General features: G+C 42.8%; 1 protein-coding gene across 1 annotated transcript in view; it reads right to left on the minus strand.

The window, feature by feature from the left end:
• kansl1b (KAT8 regulatory NSL complex subunit 1b) overlaps nt 1-19,437 on the minus strand; it is a 113,570-nt gene that overhangs the window by 22,470 nt on the left and 71,663 nt on the right. Inside the window, exons 3-7 of the mRNA XM_063016118.1 lie at nt 14,707-14,848; nt 10,151-10,207; nt 8,734-8,846; nt 6,004-6,157; nt 666-822 (exon numbers count right to left, since the gene is read on the minus strand). Of these exons, the coding sequence (XP_062872188.1) occupies nt 666-822; nt 6,004-6,157; nt 8,734-8,846; nt 10,151-10,207; nt 14,707-14,848 (623 nt within the window). The remainder of the gene's footprint in view (nt 1-665; nt 823-6,003; nt 6,158-8,733; nt 8,847-10,150; nt 10,208-14,706; nt 14,849-19,437) is intronic.

Here is a 19,437-nt window from a genome sequence, read left to right on the forward strand (position 1 = left end):
TTTCAGTGTATAAGTCCCCACCTATAACCTAATGTATAACCCCATTGCAGTTCCACGGGACCATGGAACACATTAACAGGTTTCCCAAACATCCTTATGGGAAAAAATACCTTGAAACTCTTTAAAACTCGACACCAGTCCCAGAACCAATTGACACTGGCATTTAGCAGATGCCTTTATCCAAAGCGACTTACATTATAGTTACAGTATACTGTCTGAGCAATTGAAGCTCAAGGGCCCAGCAGCAGCAACCTGGCAGTGGTGGAGCTTGAACCAGTGACCTTCTGGTTACTAGTCCAGTACCTTAACCACTAGGCTACGGCTTGCCCTTAAAGTTCAAATTATACAGGCAACATGGAGACAGTAGAATCATTAATTTTAGCCTGAAAGGGACAGTTTACCAGACAGTAGTGAGACCTGCTGTGTTGTTTAACTTGGAGGAGCTGGCACTGACTAATTTATTTTTGTATTTTTGTATTTATTTATTTATTAAGATTGCACACTCTTGCACAACCCCTGATCTGTTTTACACCAGAGCACCCATATTATATTACATATTTTATTTTTAATGGGATTGCCCAACAATTTAGACATTATTGTTTATTATGACATGTATGACATATTAAACCATAATACGAGTGGAAAACAGTGGTTGAAGTACTGACCGTCAGTGAAGGAAAGAACAGGGTGGACAGACGTGTCGAGCTGAGCCTGTCTGTCCAGCAGGGGGAGCTGGTACTGAGTGTGTGCAGAAGAAAGGGCACGAACACACATTACACACTGTGTAGTGATGTCACAGCCACACGCCAAGCCCAGAGGAACCTACAAACAACAACAAAAAGCTCGTTAGTTAAATACTTTAACTGTGATTTACCATTTATACTCAAATAAATCATTACTAACATTAAAAAACATGGAGTTTCTATTTTTCCAAGCTTCTCCCTGTAATTTTCTCCCCTAATCTAGTTGTGTCCAATTACCCTGATTGCATCCTCCACTGCTTCAACCCTCCACCGCTTACTGAGGACGCTTCTCAACTGACACACGCCCCCTCCGACACATGCTCAATACAGACTGCATTTTCACCTGCACGGATTGAGTTCATATATACCGATCAGCACTATGCACGGAGAGCCACACCCTGATCAGCATTGTTCCTCAGCCCTGTGCAGGCGCCATCAATCAGCCAGCAGGGATCATAAGTGCACCAGTTATGAGGACCCATGATCCGACCTGCCCCTAAACCCTATGAACAACAGCCGATTGTTTTTCATGCAGCTGCCCAGCCAGATGGCAGAGCTGAGATTCGATATGATGTATTCAAAAACCCAGCACTGGTGTGCTAGCGTATTTTACCGCTGCGCCACCTGAGCGGCCTAGAAACTCCATGTTCCACACACTTATACCTTATACTTGCTTACATCAATCTAACTTTTTGACACATCACACAGACGTAATTCTATCAGTGCTTCTTAAACTTTTTTAAGTACCCCAAGGGGTAAAAGCATAGACCCCCACTTATAAAATATGTATTTTATTTACAAATATTCTTCCCCTTTATTCCCAATCTTGCACAACCCCTGATCTGATTAAGGACAGCCGGACCACCAGACGCTGACATGTCTACCTCACTAATGCACTAGGAACAGACACGTTTATTAAAAGAACATCACAATGGATCCATGTATTGACCTGATTTGATTTTGCAGTTTTTAATATGTAATTAACAGAAATGATTCAAGAACCGAAAACCCTAACCCAAGTTATTTATTTATTTATTAGGACTTTAACGCCATGTTTTACACACTTTAGTTATCTCCAATTCACCTCACTTGTGCATCTTTGTACTGTGGGAGGAAACCTGAGCTCCCGGAGGGAACCCATGCAGGCATGGAGAGAACATGCAAATTCCACCTAGTCATAGATTATGCTGCTGGTCTCACTGACGGTTTCGTTGTATAACTACAATGACAATGAAATCTTATCTTATCTAGATTTTAAAAGCATTCAACAGTGCACAACAGCGTGTTGACCCCCTGTAAACATACTGTCTGACTGCATTTGTCCCCAGCCTGGTCTTTAGGCATTGCTTATAAAAAGCCTTAGGATCACAATGGTCTGAATGTGAGTGCAACGTGGCACGTGTCAGCCAATCAGAGCAAAGCACTGATGCTGTCACAACCAGGAAAGAGTGCATAGCTGAATAAAGCCAGTTTGAATAGGATCAAGTACATGCGCCCTGGTCGCCTGTAGCAACCTGTTACAACTCTCTCTCTCTCACCCTCTCTCTCTCACCCTCCCTCTCTCTCTCTCTCTGTGTGTGTGACTGAGGAAGAAGAGAATAATAAATCATGCAAGTTGGTAGATAAGGATGATGAGATGTGACTCAAGTATTTACAAACTGTGTTTTAGTGCTGTGCTGTCATCAAGGGCAACATGGTGAAATGAGGATATAAATAAATACAGTGGTACCTTGTAACTCGGCGTCCACTAAACTTGAAGTCTTTGTGAAATTTGTACCCTTAAACTCAACGTTTGCTTTAAACTTGACGCGTGCGCACCTGCCGCTTGGCTTGAGCGGCGCAGTAAAACATCATTAAAGTGTGAATATGAGACAAATATGCATGTGTGAAATAACCATCAAATCCACTCTAAAAGCTCCACATGTATGTGTTTAGCTGGATTTTCCACTGATAAAATTCCTCACTCGTTTTACTAATAATACGCACGTTAAGCTATGTGCACTGCCACACAAAATGTTTTGCAGCTAACATGCTCTTACTGATCTTGCTAAGAAATATGGTATTCCAAGGTCAAGCATCTCCAAGATTAAGCAGCATAAGAAAACGATAAAGAAGTAAAAGTGAAGTTTGTTTATTAGGATTTTAACGTCATGTTTTACACTTTTGGTTACATTCATGACAGGAACGGTAGTTACTCGTTACACAAGATTCATCACTTCTCAAGGTTATATCAAACACAGTCATGGTCAATTTAGGATCTCCAATTTACCTCACTTGCACGTCTTTGGACTGCGGTAGGAAACCGGAGCACCTGGAGGAAACCCACGCAGACACAGGGGGAACATGCAAACTCCACACAGAAAGGACCCAGACCGCCTGGGGATCGAACCCAGGACCTTCTTGCTGTGAGGCGACAGTGCTACCCATTGATTTTTATATGTTTTCAATTGTATTTTTGTGTTTTTATATTATACTTGTGTTATTTGTAGTGTATAAGTGTCAGAAACTACCCTGTTATTTTGCATAAGTTTAAAATATATGCAGTTTCACGGGACAATCCAAACATCCTTATGGAAAAAACAGACATACTTCTTAAACATGTCCTGCTAGAGAACAGAATTCATTGTTCCGTCAGCTATAGGATGTCATACAGGTCTTAAAGTGGCAAAGCTCACCCACACACTCTCAGACCACACAATTAAAGCCCGGTTCATGTGCAAATTGTGTGATCGGCTATGAATGACGGTGACTGAAATCATGAACTCATGCATTCTTTTCACATAGTAAATGTAAATCTTTGTAATTCAAGACACTGACTGCCAAAATATTCATGTCACCTTTGCATTTTTTGTATTTGAACTGAATGCATTTGTCTCCTACAACCACACGTGATCTAGTATTCCCTTAGATGTTAAGTTTCACACAGGAGTTCAGAGAGAACAAGAATGTTAAAGTGGAAACACAGGAAACAGGCTTAGTACAATGGTTACCAGCTTTACACAACACGCTTAAAGGTTCTCTATTAGGACAGATGCAAACGTTCAGACGCGTCTAGTCGAATTCATGTTTTAGTCATTAGTTCAGGCAAATAGTTATATTCAAATGAACAACTGAGCAAATACACACAGCTTTCTGATTATTTCGATGCACAACTGATTTATTTGCTGGTGAAAAAACATTAAATATGACACATTTTGTTAAATGAACCTCTTACCTACCCCAAAATGTACATTTAGAAAAATTCTGCCAATTTATTATCATAGGCTTATTATTCTGGAAGTGTTGCAAGGAAGATTCATGTTGTTTTAACTAACAGAAAAGCTTTTAGTTTTAGTATTAACAGTAGTTTTATGATGTCTAGGCGCCCAGAGATATTTTTTAAATAATTATGAATAAAATTTGCTTTACAGATGATTTCTCATTTTCAACAACCAATGAAGAGAAAGATTGAAATTCCGCCCAAAATTTTAATTCGGAAGCTCTGATTGGTTTATACATCTGAATCTCTTGAACCGGAGTTGTTTTGCCCACAGAGTGAGCAAAACGAATGAATCTTTACCACAGATAAGAGCACAGTTTTCTGATTCGATTACAACGAATAATTCATCTGAAAAGAGTCGTTTCTGACTCATTGACTCAGTTTCCGCTTAGCACTTTTGTGTTTTAAACGTTATCAAATGGTAACCTGTTTATTCTATGCATACTCTATATATCAAATATGGTCATTTTCAACATCATGTAAAAAGTAATATCGAATATATCGATATTTACGATATACATCCTACATCAGGGTACCCCTTTTTTATTCAAAACATCTCCAAACTTAATCTTTTAAACACCCAGTCAAAGTTTCAAACAACGTAACCCTTCAGACACAAATCTACGACTTCCTTAAAATGACCATATATGGACATCAGCATTTCTACATAAAGCTCAGTCTCTCACCTATTTAATCATTTACTTTTCTGTGAAATTGTCTTTTTGGTGCTGCGTTATGAACCTGGAAACCTGCCGCATACTAAACAAAGCTAGAATGTCTGTATTTCAGGAGAAATATTTTAAAGTACAGACTTGGCACAAAGTTGTGTTTGGACTCATGTGAATCATCGCCATCTCCTGTAAGTACTCATTATGTGTTTGAAAGCTTGAAAGTAACAAACTAAAACAGGAGAGACTGTAAAACGCGTCTGACACTCGCACATTGGCCTGCCGCGGCGTTTAACCCGAGAGCTGTAAGGAGTGTGGAGAGACCCACAATGAATTCCACAAATCCATGATTGGCTGTGTCTGTATGGTAGGGAAAAGGTCGATAATTTACTGCTGCAGTACATTTAAAGCCTCTGCTGCCTGGGTGAGGCGCCTGTACTAGTGATGGAGGACCTGAAGAGCTTAGCGTGTCTCTCTGCAAAACTGACATTTTACTCTTAACGATTTCACATTTTAACTACATTTTCTGTTGTTTTACACTGAGGTGGTTCTGATGGAAACCTGTTTACCCACCGGAGGTTGAATCCTGCAAGTCGAGACTAATGTGCCAACAATGCTGCTCCTGCTAGATGTGACGGTAACCTGGCATTTTTGCACCAATAAAGTCAAGAACTCACAACGGACTTTATCACAGACTGGACTGAATAATGAAGAACTCCAATTGTTTACATTATATATTTTTTTAATACAACTTTTAGTTCAATTTAATTGTGTGTATGTATGATGTGTAAATCCTATTTATATTTTACAAATTATTCTCCAGGCCACCCAAGGAGGATGGGGGTCCCTGTTGAGTCTGGTTCCTCTCAAGGTTTCTTCCTGTAATTTGCCACTGTCGCACTTGGCTTGCTCAACAGCGGTTTCTGGTCTGTCGGTCCTGGGTTCTTTAAAGTTGCTTTGAGACAACGTCTACTGTAAAAAAGCACTATAAATTAAGTCAAATAAATTTGAATGTGATGCTGCTCTCTCTAAAACTCATTTGCGAGCAGGTAGAAAAATGCAACTGGCCCTTCTCAGCCCTTCTCGGCCAGAAGGGAATCCGAGATGACTTGATCTGAAGCAAATAGGGGAAGGACAGAAACAAAAATAGTCCCTTACTAACTTGCTGGGACACTGACTGCATTTTTTTTTTATTACCCAAATGCACTATTGTGCCCCCCGGGGGATATCTCTCAATCATGAAGCCACAAATAATAAGCACGTGTCACAGCTGCTCCATCAAATGTGTATGTGCACCAAGTAATAAACCAGCCTTCATGCTGTGCTGCTGTACCTTGCTGTTGAGATTCGGCAGGGCGGCGGGTCTCACAAGGCGCCTCCTCCTGCATGAGATGAGGGGTCGTGTTCGAGCTGCCACACAGCTCGGGTCTGACGCTGCCGCACTCGGCCTCTGCTGATCTGACACGCCGGGAGAACCGCAGCGCAGGCTGTACACATTCAAACACATTAACATTATACACGAGACACGAGGCAAACGCTCACAGTACACATCAGAATGAGAGAAAGCTCAGTGGTAGCTCAGTTAGGGCACTGGATTATTAAGTGGATTGGGCCACTGCCAAGAGAACACTGTTGGGCCCCTGAGCAAGGCCCTTAACACTGAATTGCTTGCATTGTATTTAATACATCATGTTTTACACATGTTTTAACGTCAAACACAGTTATGGACAATTTTTTATCTCCAATTCACCTCACTTGCATGAATGTGGAAGGAAATCGGAGCACCCACCCGGACTGCACCTGGGGTTTGAACCAAGGACCTTCTAGCTGTGAGGCGAAAGTGCTACTTACTGAGCCACCGTGCCGCCCAACAAGTGTTACTAGCTGTAGATGAAAGGTAAATGTAAAATAACAACTGAGTGAAACCCCTGGATGGCAGAACCTGCTGATTCAGGGATTATTCAGTCGAGTAAAGCATTTGATTTGACTACAGGCAAAATGGAATCCAGCTGAGAAACAGCTGGAAGGCACAGATCATTGGCAGGCCACTTCAGTCAGATTAGGTTAATTTGGCATCTCCAATTCACCTCACCTGCACATCTTTGGACTGTGGGAGAAAACCGGAGCTCCCGTAGGAAAGCTCAAAACTCCACACAGAAAGGACCAGGACCTTCTTGATATAAAGCGGCAGAGCTACCCACCCCAGTTTGTATAATAATTATGTCAATGTTAAAGCATTTACAGCATAATGTGTGAAAAAAATGTGTGCATGTTTCTTTAAAGTGGAAGTAAAGGTTTGAATTTAGTCTATTGTACTTCTTTTTTCAGCCCCACCCTTAATCTGGTCGTTTCCAATTCCCCACTGCAATTTCCATGGTGCTTTAACCACCTCTGCACTGAGCGAAAGGAACAGCTGACGTACTTCCTCCAACAACACTCTCACAATCGCACCTCAGAGTACATGAATCATCCACCTAGACCAGACTGCACTGGTGTGCAGGTTGCACTGTGTATCTCTGCTGGATGCCTGGCCAGGTCGACAGCACTGCTGAGGTTTTAACTTGCAGCCTGCACGACCAAGCGCCCTTGGTCCAATTTTTACTTTATTGGTGCATTCTTTAGCCCCACACTTGGTCATGACACCAAGTAAACACCTATGTGGCCTACATACACTATGTTGCCAAAAGTATTCACTCACCCATCCAAATAATTGAATTCAGGTGTTCCAATCACTTCCATGGCCACAGGTGTATAAAACCAAGCACCTAGGCATGCAGACTGCTTCTACAAACATTAGTGAAAGAATGGGTCGCTCTCAGGAGCTCAGTGAATTCCAGCGTGGTACCGTGATAGGATGCCACCTGTGCAACAAGTCCAGTCATGAAATTTCCTTGCTACTAAATATTCCACAGTCGACTGTCAGTGGTATTATAACAAAGTGGAAGCGATTGGGAACGACAGCAACTCAGCCACGAAGTGGTAGGCCACGTAAAATGACAGAGCGGGGTCAGCGGATGCTGAGGCGCATAGTGCGCAGAGGTCACCTTCAGATTAGCTCAAGAACAGTGTGTAGAGAGCTTCATGGAATGGGTTTCCATGGTCGAGCAGCTGCATCCAAGCCTTACATCACCAAGCGCAATGCAAAGCGCCGGATGCAGTGGTGTAAAGCACGTCGCCACTGGACTCTAGAGCAGTGAAGAAGTGTTCTCTGGAGTGACGAATCACGATTCGCCGTCTGGCAATCCGATGGTCTGACTGCATTGTGCCGAGTGTAAAGTTTGGTGGAGGGGGGATTATGGTGTAGGGTTGTTTTTCAGGAGCTGGGCTCGGCCCCTTAGTTCCAGTGAAAGGAACTCTTAATGCTTCAGCATACCAAGACATTTTGGACAATTTCATGCTCCCAACTTTGTGGGAACAGTTTGGGGATGGCCCCTTCCTGTTCTACATGACTGCGCACCAGTGCACAAAGCAAGGTCCATAAAGACATGGACGAGCGCAACATCAACTAGCCCAACATCAGTGCCTGACCTCACAAATGCGCTTCTGGAAGAATGATCAAAAACCTTGTGGAAAGCCTTCCCAGAAGAGTTGAAGCTGTTATAGCTGCAAAGGGTGGGCCGACATCATATTAAACCCTCTGGATTAAGAATGGGATGTCACTCAAGTTCATATGCGTGTGAAGGCAGACGAGCGAATACTTTTGGCAATATAGTGTATTTTGACGATGGTATTAAAAACGGTGTTTGATTCTTTCTGTCCTGTCCAATGACTGCAGTTCATTTTTTAAAGCCTCATTTGATCCATCACTAAAATATACATAATGTTTCTTTGTATAACGGCCAGGTTTATATTTATATCTGTTCTATGGTAACATTAATGCATCCCTTACATTTGGCTTTGCTTATTATTTGCTTATTATTCAGTTACAGGTGCCTTGCTGTTATGCACACCCAAAGAAAATTCTCTACAAGCCTCTTATTCTACTCAGCACCAGTAACGCAGGCCAGACCCAGACTGTGTAGACTCCTACACAAACACAGAAGTGTGTCTCATGCTGAAATACCTGTTGATGACTCCATTAACATGTCGGACGGGCGAGTAACCTTTCCTCAGGCTCGTCTCCATGGAAACACCGTGGACTGACCCAGGGCCTTCTGTCCCGCCAGCATCATGCACCTAAAAGAGACAAAAAAGTTGGTAGAGTCTCTTTTACACAGCCCTTACACCAGGGATTTTCAAACCCTAGCCAAAATGGGTCGCAGAGAAAAATAATAATAATTAAATCAACAAATTTTAGCACACACAGACACAAAATAAACTTGTACACAAACACCCCCATGTGGAGGCAGAGTACATGAATCATCCACCTAGACCAGATCGCAGAGGCTGCACTGTGTATCTCTGCTGGATGCCTGGCCAGGTCGACAGCACTGCTGAGGTTCAAACTTGCAGCCTGCACAACCAAGCGCCCTTGGTCCAATTTTTACTTTGCTGGTGCATTCTCTAGCCCCACACTGGATTATTATTTTTCCATGCGACCCATTCCGGCTTTACGTTACGGTCTGATTGTTTACAATTTCCACAAGAAGCGTGCCAAGACCAATAGTTCAGTAATCGTTCACTAGGCGGAGCACGTCTCTCTGTTTACATAAGTGAAAGGCTTTGTTTTGCCTGGAGGCTCGCTTTGTTCTCGCCTTTTCCTTGGTGTTTTATGCTTAATCTTTGCAAGTATTAGTGCTTTGTTATGCCCCAGCACTGCTCGAGTAGCCACCAGCAGTGCTTCAGTACACCAATTTGAATATTTATTTACAGGTTTTACATGACATATTTCAATATCTAATTACATTTTTCACTTTACTGTTTATCAGATGTGCATGTTTAGCACTTTTGTGGACCTTGGACCTTAGTGCTGCGTTCCTGTTTATTTTCGCACCCACTGGAAAAAAACATCGCTGTTTCGGACGATCGCATTTTACGGGCCAGTGCAACTCCTCCCCCCGTTTAGTCCGTTAAATCGAGGTTCCACTGTATATTTAATTTTGTGTTTTGTTTAGATGTACTGTTTATATTGCTTGGGTCACGGCCAAAATGTGGGTTGCCTGAAAACAAGTTTGAAAAACCCTGCTTTCTCGTGCTTTGGTCCGAGCTGCTGAATGGTCGAGGTTACGTTTCGCCGCTTGAGCAAATGGATTCAGAAGGACAGAAGCACTTTGGCAGGACGAAAGAAAAGAGACAAAGAAACAAAGAACTCGAGTGTATTTTACACTGTTCACTTTGCTCTACTCTAATCAGCTACCCTGATCAATCCACCTCTCAGAACTCTTTCTGTGAGTGTCTAATCTGAGGAGCAGGTACAATGCCAGGGAGCACATTGAGGACTCTCAATGCCACTCTCCATTCCACTTTCCAATCTATAGTGGAATAGTGGCCTATAGTGGTTTGTTTTAAGTGTGCTGTGAGTCAATGAAGGGTCGACGTACCTGTGGACAGGTTGTTCCTGATTCAAATACTGAGCTTTCACCAAGGACCACAGCACCCTAAAGAAAACCACATCAGACATGGATACATTAGACACAGACAGCTGTGTGACTGGGCAAACTTTACAATAATTCAAAGCTTAGCAAACAAAATCCCCAAGATAAAGTTAAACAATTTTAAACACGTGATATAAACCGGTATTACGATTAACCAGTATTATGGTTAAGCAGTATTAACCAACTAAGAAGCCAATCCACTGCTAAGGACCCTTGACAGCGTCCAATGAGGGTGTATATTCGCCTGACACAGACTCCCTCTGATATGTGCGCAGTCCAACAATCCTTTTTTTTTTTTTTTTTTTTATTATCTATTTTTCCCACTTTTTCCCCCAATTTTTATCCCTATTCTAGTCATGTCCAATTACCCTGATTGTGTCCTCTATACTGATTCGACCCTTTGCCGCTGACTGAGGACACCACTCAACTGACTTGCGCCCCCCTCCGGCACGCAATCAGTACGGACCTGCATTTTTCACCTGCACGAGCCGACAGTCAACCAGCAGGGGCCGCAGTTGTACCAGTTATGAGGACCTATGCTCCGACTCTACCCCTAAGCCCGTGAACAGCCGCCAGATGTTGTTCATTCTGCCGCCCAACCCAGTCGGAAAGGTAGAGCTGAGTTTCGTTACGATATATCTAGAAACCCAACTCTGGTGCGCTACCGTACTTTACTGCTGCGCCACCTGAGCGGCTCCAACAATCCCTTCTTATTCAACCAAACTTCGGTGGATTTGCGCGTGAGGTCGGCTTTGCATACAGAGAGCCACGCCCCAATCCCTGCGCTCCTCCGCTACCCGTGTAGGCACCCTGGGCAACCAAGGTCCGGTCTTTTTCCTCACAGCAGACTGTAGACCAATTTTGTCTGCTGCAGGCACTAGCCAATCGTGCCTGCTGGAGGGCGCCCAGCATTAATGCTGTCGTTTACATTCAGTCATTTCCAACAGCTGACATTTCATTTGAACTGAGAGCGGAGCCAGCGTGAGACTGCTGATTTGAAATGCACCCTCACCCACCCTCAGTGCGCATAAGCCAGCTCTGTGTATGAACACATTCAGAGAGAGAATGCTTCTGTTCTAATCCAAACCAAAACAAAAACCCTAACCCAAGTGTTTATATAACTTGTTTGTTTGTTTTTATAATGCAGTGTTATTACATTTATGATATTTAGGGCAGGAATCAGTGGTTTATGCTAGTTTTATTGGTCTTGTACTATATTCAGTCGTATATTATTAACGAATTTAATGATTATTTCTGTATTATCCTGGGTGAGTTTCTTTTAATGTATAGGGCAGATGTAGTCTTTGTTTATATTACTTAAATCATGAACAATGGATCTAAGAGGGATCTTCAAAAGGTTTCCACACTTTAATATTTTGGTTGGAAACAGTGAGGGTGAGAGGAGTAGTAATTGGTCGTGTCTGAGAGACGCTTATAGTCCGGATTTAGCGCCATCTGATCTCCACCTTTTTGGACGCTCAAGGAAGCTTTAAGAGGAAGAAGATTTTCATGTGATGATGTGAAAGCAGTGGTGCATCAGTGACTACGCAATCAGTAAAAAGTTGGTACCACGCTGGAAAAACGCATCGGAAGGTGACTGTGGAGAAGTGATGTCATTTGTTTTTGAAATTCTTAATAAATTGCAGAAACTTTTTGAAGAACCTTTGTACTACACATTAAAACCACAAACGGAAGCTGTTTAGCATCAGTATGGCAGCATGTTAAACTCTGCACATGATCAGATTGTCTCATACTAATTGCTCAGACCATGCCATTGTGTAATGATTCCACATTCACACTTGTGAAAGCCTGAAAGAGCTCATGTTACTGGTTTGCACCTTTTCCCTGCTGCCATATTTAGGGGTCGCAACAGCAAATCATTCTGGTCTGCAGGTCCAGGCCTGGCATCAGATGCCCTTCCAGAGAAGACCCTCCTATTTTTATCTGGGCTTGGGACCAGCACTGAGAGCGCACTGACAAGTGCACCACTCAAAGGCTAGACTGGCCGATCATGTCTGTGTGGATGCCTGATCAGCCAATAGCATTTACATTTACATTTTCAGCATTTAGCAGACGCCTTTATCCAAAGCGACTTACATTACAGTTACATTATACTGTCTGAGCAATTGAGGGTTACGGGCCTTGCTCAAGGGCCCAACAGCAGCAACCTGTCTGTTTTACTTTCATTGAACAAGTGTGACCTGGTGCACTGGTCAATATTTATTCTTCTTACAATTACAAATGTCTGTGAGGATCCTGCTTCTATTTTAACTCCTTGAGACTTACATTTACATCAGCATTTAGCAGACACTTATATCCAAAGTGACTTACAGTACTTTGATAGTATATTATCTAAGCAATTGAGGGTTAAGGACCTTGCTCAAGAGCCCAACAGTGATGGCCCAACAGTCCAGTACCTTGACACCTAGGCTACTACTGCCCTAGACTTTGTGAAGGAAAATGTTAATTCATACATAACAAAGAACACATTGCTTGCAATTAAGTGACCTACAAATCCTGTTGCTCACAGTTTTACGACTTGTAGTGGTCATCTTCAAACAGTTCCTGTTTCCTACCTAAGTAACATCTGTCAACGTGTGAACTTTCCCACTGTCCCACAAGGACATTTGTCTTTATGTACAGTGTATCACAAAAGTGAGTACATCCCTCACATTTCTGCAGATATTTAAATATATCTTTTCATGGGACAACACTGACAAAATGACACTTTGACACAATGAAAAGTAGTCTGTGTGCAGCTTATATAACAGTGTAAATTTATTCTTCCCTCAAAATAACTCAATATACAGCCATTAATGTCTAAACCACCGGCAACAAAAGTGAGTACACCCCTTAGTGAAAGTTCCTGAAGTGTCAATATTTTGTGTGGCCACCATTATTTCCCAGAACTGCCTTAACTCTCCTGGGCATGGAGTTTACCAGAGCTTCACAGGTTGCCACTGGAATGCTTTTCCACTCCTCCATGACGACATCACGGAGCTGGCGGATATTCGAGACTTTGCGCTCCTCCACCTTCCGCTTGAGGATGCCCCAAAGATGTTCTATTGGGTTTAGGTCTGGAGACATGCTTAGCCAGTCCATCACCTTTACCCTCAGCCTCTTCAATAAAGCAGTGGTCGTCTTAGAGGTGTGTTTGGGGTCATTATCATGCTGGAACACTGCCCTGTGACCCAGTTTCCGGAGGGAGGGGATCATGCTCTGCTTCAGTATTTCACAGTACATATTGGAGTTCATGTGTCCCTCAATGAAATGTAACTCCCCAACACCTGCTGCACTCATGCAGCCCCAGACCATGGCATTCCCACCACCATGCTTGACTGTAGGCATGACACACTTATCTTTGTACTCCTCACCTGATTGCCGCCACACATGCTTGAGACCATCTGAACCAAACAAATTAATCTTGGTCTCATCAGACCATAGGACATGGTTCCAGTAATCCATGTCCTTTGTTGACATGTCTTCAGCAAACTGTTTGCGGGCTTTCTTGTGTAGAGACTTCAGAAGAGGCTTCCTTCTGGGGTGACAGCCATGCAAACCAATTTGATGTAGTGTGCGGCGTATGGTCTGAGCACTGACAGGCTGACCCCCCACCTTTTCAATCTCTGCAGCAATGCTGACAGCACTCCTGCGCCTATCTTTCAAAGACAGCAGTTGGATGTGACGCTGAGCACGTGCACTCAGCTTCTTTGGACAACCAACGCGAGGTCTGTTCTGAGTGGACCCTGCTCTTTTAAAACGCTGGATGATCTTGGCCACTGTGCTGCAGCTCAGTTTCAGGGTGTTGGCAATCTTCTTGTAGCCTTGGCCACCTTCATGTAGCACAACAATTCGTCTTTTAAGATCCTCAGAGAGTTCTTTGCCATGAGGTGCCATGTTGGAACTTTCAGTGACCAGTATGAGAGAGTGTGAGAGCTGTACTACTAAATTGAACACACCTGCTCCCTATGCACACCCGAGACCTAGTAACACTAACAAATCACATGACATTTTGGAGGGAAAATGACAAGCAGTGCTCAATTTGGACATTTAGGGGTGTAGTCTCTTAGGGGTGTACTCACTTTTGTTGCCGGTGGTTTAGACATTAATGGCTGTATATTGAGTTATTTTGAAGGAAGAATAAATTTACACTGTTATATAAGCTGCACACAGACTACTTTTCATTGTGTCAAAGTGTCATTTTGTCAGTGTTGTCCCATGAAAAGATATACTTAAATATCTGCAGAAATGTGAGGGGTGTACTCACTTTTGTGATACACTGTATATAAGGGGGATCATTCCCTTTCTTGGGATCGCACTGCTCAGGTCTCTATGAGAGGCTTTGCCAGTCTGATCCTTCTCTGCAGATCAGAATAAACCTCTTTTCTACTTACAATCCAGTCTTCAAGGTATTTATTAAAAGGGTTTTTCCACCACAACTTCAAAATAAATTTAAATGAATCTAAATCTAAATCTAAATGAAAGCGTGTTCATTCAGAGACCTTGTTGGTGCAGATGTGGCGGTAGATGTCGGTGTGTTGGCGGATCCGATATTCCAGGTCAGAGACGTGAGCCTGCAGCCAGTTCCAGTGACTGATGATGGAGGCTCGCTCCACGGCATAACGCCCCTCAGCTCTTCTCCACCTACACACACAGAGAGACGGAGAGAGAATCAGATTAAATACACCCTCTTAAAAAGACTACAGAGGCTGTGCTTGCAGGCAGAGGTTTTCATTAATCCTATTCAATTCATTTAGTCAGCAGCTTCCGGTAAAGCCTTTATTAGTAAATCTCAGTTTAGATGCTGAAGCAGGCTGAATAAAAAGGATTAAGTAACTGTATTACCACAGAAAACCAAAAGCTTTGAGCGCTAACGTTTTACAAGTGAAGACATATTAGGGATGGGAGCACTGTCCAGTGGATGCCTTGTGCCCAGTGTTTCCCAGTTGAACCAGGCTCCTAATAATCCTGACCAGTATAAACTGGCTGATAAAATGTTTTTTTTACACATTCAATTATCAAGTTAAAATCCTTTTATATGGATTTAAACATCATGTTTTACACTTTGCTTCCATTCATGACAGGACAGGTAGTTACAGGATACACATGGTATTAAATCTAATGTCAAACTGGGAGAAGGGTGCCGAGAAGGAGAGGAAGGCCAAAAAGATGGTCTGGAGGACTGGATACCGATATTTCTTACATATATTTTACAGCACTTTGATCTGGCCCCGAAAGATCAACACGATCAACTTAAAATACAGATATTTGAAACAATGCTGTGGTTTTCATCAGCTGCTTTATCTTGGTTTGGGTCACAGTGGGTCCAAGGCAGATCATGAATCCATCCCAGGGCTTCTGCCACCCCTATCATCAGACATAGCCGATCACGTCTGTGTACACACCTGGCTGGCCGATAGCACCACTTACATTCGAACCGGGATCTAATCATTATAGGGCTTGTGTAATAGACCCCTGTGTCACAGAGCGCCCCAAAATGAGAGAGAAGAACTAAATCAGTACCCATCTACCCCATTAAAAACTCAAATAAACCACTGTATTCCTTTACACGTTTAACGTTAAAAACAGATATTTAAAACAATTCTGTTTGATCATTCACAGCACGCAACGTCAGCTTGCACCAGAGTTGAATCACCACAGTAATATTATTTCTGTTAACATACCCACATCGAGCGTAATTCAGTTATATTTTAGAAAGGATACACAACGATAAACAACGTTTTACTGGAACTGCCACAAGTCTAAAATGTTTTGCATTTGTGTCCTTTAGTGGAATTACTTTCACCCAAAGTAACTTCGAGGAGCGAATACAATCCAAGCAATTGAGGGTTGAGGGTTAAGAACCTTACACAGGGGCTCAACAGTGTCAACTTGGTGATAATAGTGGGGCTTAAACCAGCAACCTTCCGACTACAGATCCAGTAATTCACTGCTAAGCCACCACCACCCTGAGTGGACACTTTTATACAAAACAACTTTTATTACCAAATACAATCCAATACAGTCAAAATACATTTCCTGCACAGGGGATCAACAGTGGAAACATGAGTGGTGGAGCTCGAACCAGCAACCATCTGAGTACAACTTACAACAATTAACTTATCGCTAAGCCATCACTGCCCTAAAAGTGATTTCTTTTTTACTGTACATACAAAGCATTAAGCAGGCACTTCTATCCAAAGCAACTTCAATACAATCCAAGCACTTGTGGGTTAAGGGCCTTACACATGGAATCAACAGTGTTAACTTAGTGATGGTAATGGGGCTTGAACCAGCAACCTTCTGATAACAGGTCCAGTATTTTACTGCTAAGCCACCACCACCCTGAGAAGATACTTTTACATAAAACAATGTTCTTGAACCAATACAATCCAAATACATTCCCTGAACAGGGTATCAACAATGACAACTTGGGTGCTGGTGGAGCTCGAACCAGCAACCTTCCGAGTACAAATCCAGTAACTCGTCACTAAGCCACCACCACCCTAAAAGTTGTATTTCTTTCTTACTGTACATGAATGGCATTAAGCAGACACTTCTATCCAAAGCAACTTCAATACAATCCGAGCAATTAAGGGTTAAGGGCCTTACACAGCAACTCAACAGTGTTAACTTAGTGATACTAGTGGGGCTTGAACCAGCAACCTTTTGATTACAGGTCCAGTACTTTACTGCTAAGCCACCACCACCCTGAGCAGATACTTTCATCCAAAACAACTTTTGTGACCAAGTACAATCCAAATTCATTCCTTGCCCAGAGAAGATCAACAGTGGCAACTTCAGTGCTGGTGGAGCTCGAACCAGCAACCTTCTAAGTACAAGTCCAGCAACTCATCACTAAGCCACCACCACCCTAAAAGTTGTATTTCTTTCTTACTGTACATGTATGGCATTAAGCGGACACTTCTATCCAAAGCAACTTCAATAATCCAAGCAATTGAGGATTAAGGGCCTTACACAGGAAATTAACAGTGTTAACTTAGTGATGGTAATAGGGCTTGAACCAGCAACCTACTGATTACAGGTCCAGTAATTTACTGCAGACACTTTTATCCAAAACAACTTTCATGACCAAGTACAATCAAGTACAATCTAAATACGTTCCTTGCACAGGGGATTAACAGTGGCAAATTGGGTTGAGGTGGAGCTCGAACCAGCACCCCTCTGAGTACAATTTACAACCAGTAACTCATCGCTAAGCCACCACTGCCCTAAAAGTTTAAAAAAACGGTTGGTTTTTACTGTATATGTGTAACATTTAGCAGACACTTATCCAAAGCAACTTCAATACAATCCAAGCAATTGAGGTTAAAGGGCCTTGCTCAAGGGCCCAACAGCGGTAACCTGGCAGTGGAAAAAAGGGTCCAGCACATAGGCTGTAGTATGCTGTACACAAACAGTCACCGGGGGCAGCAGAGGATCCACCCAGCAATAGTTATGAGAACTGAGCGAGTGCAGATCGTTTCGACTGAGCATTGAGGGCGGTTGTGTGCTTCTCATCCAGGAACAGGAAGCTCTTACAGTGGGCAGGAAGGAGGCAGGAAGTTGCAACAATCACACTCTCTTTTTAAAGCTCTCTCTCTCTCTCTCACACACACACCAATCTCCCAGATCTAGTCTGTAATTAGGACTATTCTAGATCGAGCACGTACAAGATCCTAGAGAAGCATGAGAGTTCTGGATAAAGAACACAGCCTGGCAATGTTGGGCTCATGAGCAGCTGTATAACAATCACACTGTTCACCACAGTAGTCAAACGGGCGGCACGGTGGCTAAGTGGGTAGCACTGTGGGGCGGTCCGGGTCCTTTCTGTGCGGAGTTTGCATGTTCTCCCCGTGTCTGTGTGGGTTTCCTCCGGGTGCTCCGGTTTCCTCCCACAGTCCAAAAACATGCAGCCAGGCTAATTGGAGACACTGAATTGTCCTATAGGTACCTAGCCGCTAGGATGCATAAATCAGTGCATTGTAGTGCCGGTCCCAAGCCCGGATAAATAGGGAGGGTTGTGTCAGGAAGGGCATCCGGCGTAAAAACTGTGCCACGTCAATACTGCGAATCATGATCCGCCGGTGACCCCTAATGGGAGCAGCCGAGGAAATAGACCACAGTAGTCAAACAATAATGTTTCATTCATTTTATCTAAAAAGTGGCCTTATGAGTTGGTGCTTAACCATTAGAATTATATCAGAAACAGAATCAGAATCAGCTTTAGGTATGTTGCCAGGTATGTTTGCACACACAAGGAATTTGTTTCTGGCTGTTGGTAGCTCTCGACAATATACAGACAATACACTATTTATCTATTTATTAGGATTTTAACATCATGTTTTACACACTTTGGTTACATTCATGACAGGACAGAAAGTTACTGGTTACACAAGATTCATCAGTTCTAATCTTTTTAATGTCAAACACAGTCATGGACAATATTGTATCTCCAATTCACCTCACTTGCACGCCTTTGAACGATGGGAGGAAACCGGAGCTCCCGGAGAAAACCCATGCAGCAATATACAGTAGACCCTTGAGTTACGAATGGTTTACCATACCAACAATTGGGGTTACAAACGTTTTTTTTTTTTTACTTAACGTACAAACAAATTTTGGATTACGAACAGAAATTCGTGAAACACGTGACATCACAAACAAGTTGACTCCGACCCTCTCTCTCTCTCCCTAGTCAAGTCAAGTCAAGTCAAGTCAAGTCAACTTTATTTATAGAGCACTTTAAAAACAACAACAGCTGTGACAAAGTGCTGTACATAGATAATTATAAAACATAAAACAAACACTAGAAACAATGAGAAGTCTCATGCTGGATTGAAAGCCAAGGAATAAAAATGGGTTTTAAGACTAGTTTTAAAAATAGCCAGTGAAGAGGCCTGTCTAATATGGAGTGGTAGGTTGTTCCATAATTTAGGGGCAGCGATTGAAAAAGCTCTATCCCCTCTGAGCTTACGCTTTGACCTTGGTACCTCCAGGAGCAGCTGATCAGCTGACCTGAGGCACCGAGCAGAAGTGTGGGGATGGAGCAGTTCAGCGAGGTAAGGCGGGGCAAGTCCATTTAAAGATTTAAAAACAAACAACAGAATCTTAAAATGTACTCTGAAATGCACGGGCAGCCAATGGAGGGAGGCCAGAATGGGGGTTATATGCTCTCTCTTACGTGATCCCATTAAAAGTCGGGCCGCAGCATTTTGCACTAACTGGAGACG

The sequence above is a fragment of the Trichomycterus rosablanca genome, chromosome 2 (assembly GCF_030014385.1).
Source record: "Trichomycterus rosablanca isolate fTriRos1 chromosome 2, fTriRos1.hap1, whole genome shotgun sequence".
Classification (NCBI taxonomy): domain Eukaryota; kingdom Metazoa; phylum Chordata; class Actinopteri; order Siluriformes; family Trichomycteridae; genus Trichomycterus; species Trichomycterus rosablanca.